At 41.1% G+C, this 7906-nt stretch overlaps 1 protein-coding gene across 1 annotated transcript; it reads right to left on the bottom strand.

Moving 5' to 3' along the window:
- Nucleotides 1-208: 208 nt before the first annotated feature.
- LOC141121034 (C-reactive protein-like) lies at nucleotides 209-4869 on the bottom strand. The gene is made up of 2 exons (XM_073611057.1): nucleotides 4815-4869; nucleotides 209-858 (listed from the first exon to the last, which is right to left on the bottom strand). The coding sequence occupies exons 1-2, from the start codon at nucleotides 4867-4869 to the stop codon at nucleotides 209-211; spliced, it is 705 nt and encodes a 234-aa protein (XP_073467158.1).
- Between the last annotated feature and the right edge of the window lie 3037 nt (nucleotides 4870-7906).

The following is a 7906-nucleotide window of genomic DNA, read 5'->3' as shown; positions in this document are numbered from 1 at the left end:
CTATGGAGTACAACAAAACAAAATGCAACTTTTTTGTTGTTGGGTTTAGATGCTCTTTAAGGCAGGACTGTCTGGGGGAATCATTTATACTAAAGGTGTCACAAAATATTCACATTGTGGACTTTTTTAATGCTACCATAGATGCTCCCTGTATCAAACATTTATAGAAAAAAAAAAATGTCAGCGTAATTTCTAACTGTAAGGGCTACTAACCTGCAATGGATTCTTTGTGCTTTGAGCTGGCACAATCCCAAGACTTACAATAGAGCTTGGGTTGAACCAGGATATTGCCTTTAATTTCATAGTTAAGAGAATTCCAGTTAATGTGATTTCCTTTGACATGCCCAGAAATAACTCCCTTCATTTCATCTGGTGTCAAAATATAATTCCACATATGGACATCACTTATTTCACCAACAAATGACTGGTTAATATCAAAACCTCCCCCAAATGTGTCTTGGTCTTGTCCCAAAACTATACTTGTTTCGGCACCAATAGTCGACCCTTTCTTTGAAACTTTTCTTGGGTAGAGCTTCCCATTGATCCAAAGTTGGATTACCCCAGTGGTGGAGTCCCATGTTGCACAGGTGTGCTTCCAGGCCAGGGTCTCTGGGTCTGTCTTGAATGCGCTCTGCTCCTGGAGTATATATGTATAGATATTTGATGATTTGGGGAAAATTAGGAAGGCATTGTCAGCACCAGACACTGCCAGAGAAAAGAGACTGTATTCCCGTGTAAGCTCTGTATAAGATCGAAGACAGATGGTGAGCCTTTGTAATGACTTTTTTATCTCAGGCTTTAGTATCACATGTGCCATAGCACTTGGTGCTGGGAAGAGGAACACTTTATCACTCATATCTAGAAAAAAACAATTAAGCATAAGGTAAGCAATAAAAAAAATACAGAGTTTCATGATTTCCTGACAATCACATCTACCTACTATAGATTTGGAGTTCAGATGTTGCTGGTGAAGGGTATGGTTAATACAGTTAACACTTTGGGAAAGACCCTTTTCTATTCCACCACGTGTGTGCCCCTGTGTACAAAGCCATCTACATAATGACATAGGTTTACTAATTTGGTTTGAAGGATTTTGAAGAAACTTTAAAAGCCCTGACCTCAATCCTATTGAACACTTTGGAGATGAATTTAAATGCTGATGGCAAACCAGGTCTTCTCAACAAATTAACCCAAATTTTTAATCCATATAGGCTTCAATGGGAGTGTCTGGAAAATTCATGAAAATCAGCGTAACACATGATTATGTTATATAAGTCTCCTAGTAACAAGCTTTCCAATGGCTAAAACAAACAGACACAAAACTGAAAATGCCTGAAAAATGAGTGTGATGTACAAGTTACTCCAAAATTGCTCGAAGAAGCTCAAATGTTAACATGACATTAATTCTACAGCATACAAAGATATATTAGACAATTGCGGTCTTCCAACCTTGTTGTAACAAATTCAGGAAAGCCCATTTCTGTTCTAGCATGACTGTGGCCCTGTGTACAAAGCCAGAAGAAGACATGGGCTGACCAGGTTGATGTGAAGAAATTTTAAGAAGCTTCAAAGAGCCCTGAGCTCAACCCTAAGCCTTTGGGATGAATTGGAATGCTGATGGCAAACCAGGTCTTCTAAAAAAATGCATTTGGTGAACTAGCTGTAAATAGGGCAATCTAATGTGCACCTGGCTGGCGTATTGCTACAGTTACAGTGCCTTGAAAAACTATTCACACCCCTTGAAATTTTCCACATTTTGTCATGTTACAACCAAAACCGCAAATGTATTTTATTGGGATTTTATGTGATAGACCATCACAGAGTGGCACATAATTGTGAAGTGGAAAGAAACCGATAAATGGTTTTCAATTTTTTTTACAAATAAATATCTGAAAAATGTGGTGTGCATTTGTATTCAACCCCCTTTACTCTGATACACTAAAATATAGTGAAACCAATTGCCTTCAGAAGTCACCTAAAAAGTAAATAGACCTGTGTGTAATTTAATCTCAGTATAAATGTAGCTGTTCTGTGAAGCCCTCAGAGGCTTGTTGGAGAGGTTTCCTAGAGAACCTTAGTGAACAAACAGCATCATGAAGGCCAAGGAACACACCAGACAGGTCAGGGATAAAGTTGTGGAGAAGTTTTAATCCGGGTTAGGTTATAAAAAAAATATCCCAAGTGTTGTAATATGTTGGCCGATTTATGTATAATGTTGTATTGGAGTGCCATGTTGACCAGAAGTTCAGTTGAGTTGTCCAAGCCAACTGAATTTTAACATATCAAGGGGACAGCTGAAGACCCTTTGATATGTTGATCTTATACAAGTCTACCTAGGTGTGTGAGGTATGGCCTGTAAACCTAATTGAACATTTCAAAGGGTACATTGATTAAAGGACCATAGAAGAAATATTTATTGATGGTAATTAGACTTGAGGGGGTAACAATAAGATCAAAGAGTATTTTGGGTTGACCTAGCAGAAACTCCCTCCTAGTGTACTAGTATTTCAAGGGGGACTATTCAAGCTGGCAGTCAGTCCTGTCTGTGTGTGACTATGAAGGGGCAGATCTAGGAAAAATGGGACTCTAAATTATATTTACTCTGCTGGATTTTTGTCATCTGTGGACTTTGGACCTTGTTCTGTGTTGGAAGTCAATAAAGTGCATCTCTCTGGAAGAACTGGGTTGCTGCGGAAGAGTACTTACATCATCATTATAATAACTACTAATTAATTATCTGCACACTATATATCATATCACTACATTGGTGCCGTGACCCGGATTTTTTTTTTTTTTATTTTATTTTGCTCTTAATTTTTTTATTTTCATTATGTTTTATTTGAACTTTATCTTAAAACAAAAGAGAAGCATTTAAACCTAAAATAATTTTCATAACATCTGTACATATTACATAATGCGTATTGATCAATATATTAGACATCTAAGGTGAGATGCTGCACAATGGCTTGGCATAGCATAAATTATAGTATGTTGGGTGGTTTTCCTAAATTTATAAGAGGGGTGAGTGAAATTCATCACTCCAGTCATAATTTGAAACTTTCTTGAATCAGTTGTTTATAATATGCTAAAGGCTATGACATATATGGATGAAAAAGACCTTTCTACCTTTCATGGTGAGGATACTGGCAAGAATTTCCACTGCTGCTTTGTCTGGATAGAAGATCTGATAAACACTGATGTCAAGCTGATTCTATCTGAACCATGGTGTGGGAGTATATGTATATGTTGGTATACCATTCAGGTGTAATTATGGACTGAATGATCCAAGTAACTGCTCTATTGAAGGCAATGAGGGGTCGGCCTACAGCAAATTACAAAAGCAAATTGTGGCTGGCAATCAACAAATTCAGGTACCTGACAGGTACACAACAGCTCTTCATTGCTCAAATAGGAAATGGAAAGAAGCAGATGTGAATTGTAACATGCTTGCAAGATGGACTACAGCTTTAAGCTCATGAATGTCAAGTGAAAGAAAATAGTTTGCAGCACAGTTTTTACTGCCATATCCAAACCTTTTTAAAAGTTATATTATCTAATAACTGTTTCATGGGGATATTTTAGAGGCTGGTGAAGAGAGATGTAACCAGTTTCAACTTCATATTTTATATGAGCCATTGTAAAGCATTCAGTACCTTAAATCATAATGATATTTTTTTTGTTTGATTTATGGGTCAGTTCTAGTAGTTAGAACCGACCCAAGTGGGGGTATATGTTGTAATATGTTGGCCGATTTATGTATAATGTTGTATTGGAGTGCCATGTTGACCAGAAATTCAGTTGGGTTGTCCAACCCAACTGAATTTTAACATATCAAGGGGACAGCTGAAGACCCTTTGATATGTTGATCTTTTGCAAGTCTACCTAGGTGTGTGAGGTATGGCCTGTAAACCTAATTGAACATTTCAAAGGGTACATTGTTTAAAGGACCATAGAAGAAGTATTTATTGATGGTAATTAAACTTGAGGGGGTAACAATAAGATTAAAGAGTATTTTGGGTTGACCTAGCAGAAACTCCCTTCTAGTGTACTAGTATTTCAGGGGGGACTATTCAAGCTGGCAGTCAGTCCTGTCTGTGTGTGACTATGAAGGGGCAGATCTAGGAATAATGGGACTCTAAATTATATTTACTCTGTTGGATTTTTGTCATCTGTGGACTTTGGACCTTGTTCTGTGTTGGAAGTCAATAAAGTGCATCTCTCTGGAAGAACTGGGTTGCTGCGGAAGAGTACTTACATCATCATTATAATAACTACTAACTAATTATCTACCCACTATATATCATATCACTACACCAATCTTTGAAAATCTCAAAGCACTGTTCAATCCATCATCTGAAAATGGAAAGATCGTAGCACAACTGCAAACCTACCAAGACAAGGCTGTCCACCTAAACTGACAGGCTGGGCAAGTAGAGCATTAATCAGAGAAGCAGCGAAGAGGCCCATGGTAACTCTGGAGGAGCTGCAGAGATCCACAGCACAGGTAGGAGAATCTGTCCACAGGACAACTATTAGTGGTGCACTCCACAAATCTGGCCTTTATGGTTGAGTGACAAGGAAAAAACCTTTGTTGAAGGAAAGCCATAAGAAGTCCCGTTTGCAGTTTGCGAGAAGCCATGTGGGGGACACAGCAAACGTTTCTCTATTTTCCATCTTCTAACACATAAAATTAGTCTGTAGAACCTACTTTGACTCTATATTTCCATCCTATGACACATAATAACAAACAGTAGAACCCACCTTCACTCTATTTTTTTATCTTATGACACATAATATTGGCCTGTACAACCTACCTTCATAGGCAAGTGCCCCCATGATGAATGGCAGCAGCAGGATATATAACTTCATCTTGCTGAAAAAAAAAAATACATAAGGTTTTTTAAAAAAATACTAAAACACAGCCAGGGCATTATTTGAAGATTACTTACAGCTCCCTGGTGCTCCCCAGTGCAGGGAAAAGTAATATGTGCGCATTACTCACTTCATAGGAACGCATATTTACTAGTAAAGAACAGAATTACCCTGAGTTTGGTTCAAGCAGGGTTAGGCGAAGTTTAGAGTTTGGATGCCAAACCCAAACGCTGTTAAAACCAATGGGAGCCGAATCTGTCAAATTAAAAATGTCCATTGTCTGGGATAATAAGCAAAGAGGTGTGAAAATAGCATTGTAATGGGAAGGATGGAGAGGGAGGGGGGAATTGGGGGTGTTGGTCCCTACCCAGGGGAACATATATCAATGCAAAAAAAAAAAAATAACAAAAATTTCATGCAACCTGGAACAGTGATTTTTACTTTTAAAAGCACAGAGATTTACAAAGAAAAAAAATACAGTTAAAATAGTTTTTTTGTACATGTCACATTTGCTGTAGCATATCATACAGCAAGAATAAAAAACAATTGCATGGAGTCTCCCTAAAATGCATGCAAGACCCTTTAGATCTGGTTTGGATTTTAAGAATGTACCTAACACACGCAAGGAAAAAATTGGGGATTTTCTTGGGGGACCACAGGCATTTCTCTTTTGCTAATTTTGCCCACTATCAAATTCTCTGGTAATCCTCTTCTGCAAAAACTGATTGGTGTTATATCCTCCACACTCCTCCCCTACAAATACTGCCCACTGTCATCCGCTCCACACTCCTCCCCTACAAATACTACCCACTGTCATCAGCTCCACACTCCACCCCCACAAATACTACCCACTGTCATCCGCTCCACACTCCTCCCCTCCACACTCCTCCCCTCCACACTCCTCCCCTGCAAATACTGCCCACTGTCATACCCTTCACACTCCTCCCCTAAAAATACTACCCACTGTCATACCCTTCACACTCCTCCCCTACAAATACTGCCTACTGTCATACCCTTCACACTCCTCCCCTACAAATACTGCCCACTGTCATACCCTTCACACTCCTCCCCTACAAATACTGCCCACTGTCATACCCTTCACACTCCTCCCCTACAAATACTGCCCACTGTCATACCCTTCACACTCCTCCCCTACAAATACTGCCCACTGTCATACCCTTCACACTCCTCCCCTACAAATACTGCCCACTGTCATACCCTTCACACTCCTCCCCTACAAATACTGCCCACTGTCATACCCTTCACACTCCTCCCCTACAAATACTGCCCACTGTCATACCCTTCACACTCCTCCCCTACAAATACTGCCCACTGTCATACCCTTCACACTCCTCCCCTACAAATACTGCCCACTGTCATACCCCTTCCACACTCCTGCCCTACAGATACTACCCACTCTCATCTCCTCCACACTCCTCCCCTACAAATACTACCTACTGTCATCCGCTCCACACTCCTCCCCTATAAATACTACCCATTGTCATCCGCTCCACACTCCTCCCCTACAAATACTACCCACTGTCATCCACTCCACACTCCTCCCCTACAAATACTACCTACTGTTATCCCTCCACACTCCTATCCTGTACATACTACCCACTATCATCCCCTCCACACCGAGTTTTTAAACCAGACCACAAACAGTTTGATGGTAAAAAAATATTCAAAATTTATTACACATTGATAATATATAGCAACATGAACATGGGGATATACGCAACAAACACAAATATTTGGAGCAGAAACAGAAACCAGCTGCAAGGAAAAGTCCAGAGCTTTGTCAGGCAGACAGAACGTCCAATGTGTTTCGAAAAACAAAATGCAGATCACTTCAGGGACAGAGGCCTTGCAGGTTCCAGATCTGTAGCTTATATCCCAAATGTTGATGCTCCACACATAAAGAAAAATGAAAAGAAAGCTATGTGCGTCAGAGCAGCACACAAGCAACAGAGAACGTGAATAACATCAGCCAAGGGTCTGTATATTGTGCGATGGTCTTATTATATAACTTTGTGGTATAACTCTATATAGACCGTAGCTATAGAGGAGAGGTAGAATAGTACTTTCCCCTTGACGCAGGTCCGGTTGATAGAGAGTGTATATCAAAAGTTATAAAACCATCCAGAACATCAAGGGTTAGAAATGGTTGTATCCATCAGCCAGATATCTGGATGTGCCTTATGGATCTTAAGGTTGGAGATAAATGATGTGGCTGGAGATGTGGCTGGTGGTGTCTGGCATCCCTCCACACTCCTCTCCTGTACATACTGCCCACTGTCATCCCTCCACACTCCTCTCCTGTACATAATGTCCACTGTCATCACTCCACACTCCTCTCCTCTACATACTGTCCACTGTCATCCCTCCACACTCCTCTCCTGTACATACTGCCCACTGTCATCCCTCCACACTCCTCTCCTGTACATACTGCCCACTGTCATCCCTCCACACTCCTCTCCTGTACATACTGCCCACTGTCATCCCCTCCACACGCCTCTCCTGTACATACTGTCCACTGTCATCCCTCCACACTCCTCTCCTGTACATACTGTCCACTGTCATCCCTCCACACTCCTCTCCTGTACATACTGCCCACTGTCATCCCTCCACACCCCTCTCCTGTACATACTGCCCACTGTCATCCCTCCACACTCCTCTCCTGTACATACTGCCCACTGTCATCCCCTCCACACTCCTCTCCTGTACATACTGCCCACTGTCATCACTCCACACTCCTCTCCTGTACATACTGCCCACTGTCATCCCCTCCACACTCCTCTCCTGTACATACTGCCCACTGTCATTTCCTCCACACTCTTCTCCTGTACATACTGCCCATTGTCATCTCCTCCACACTCCTCTCCTGTACATACTGCCCACTGTTATCCCTTCCACACTCCTCTCCTGTACATACTGCTCACTGTCACTTCCTCCACACTCCTCTCCTGTACATACTGTCCACTGTCATCCCCTCCACACTCCTCTCCTGTACATACTGCCCACTGTCTTCCCC

This window comes from Aquarana catesbeiana, unplaced genomic scaffold, assembly GCF_042186555.1.
Source record: "Aquarana catesbeiana isolate 2022-GZ unplaced genomic scaffold, ASM4218655v1 unanchor102, whole genome shotgun sequence".
Taxonomy (NCBI): domain Eukaryota; kingdom Metazoa; phylum Chordata; class Amphibia; order Anura; family Ranidae; genus Aquarana; species Aquarana catesbeiana.
Note: the sequence above shows the minus strand (reverse complement) of the source record. Positions and strands in the feature narration are given on the sequence as shown.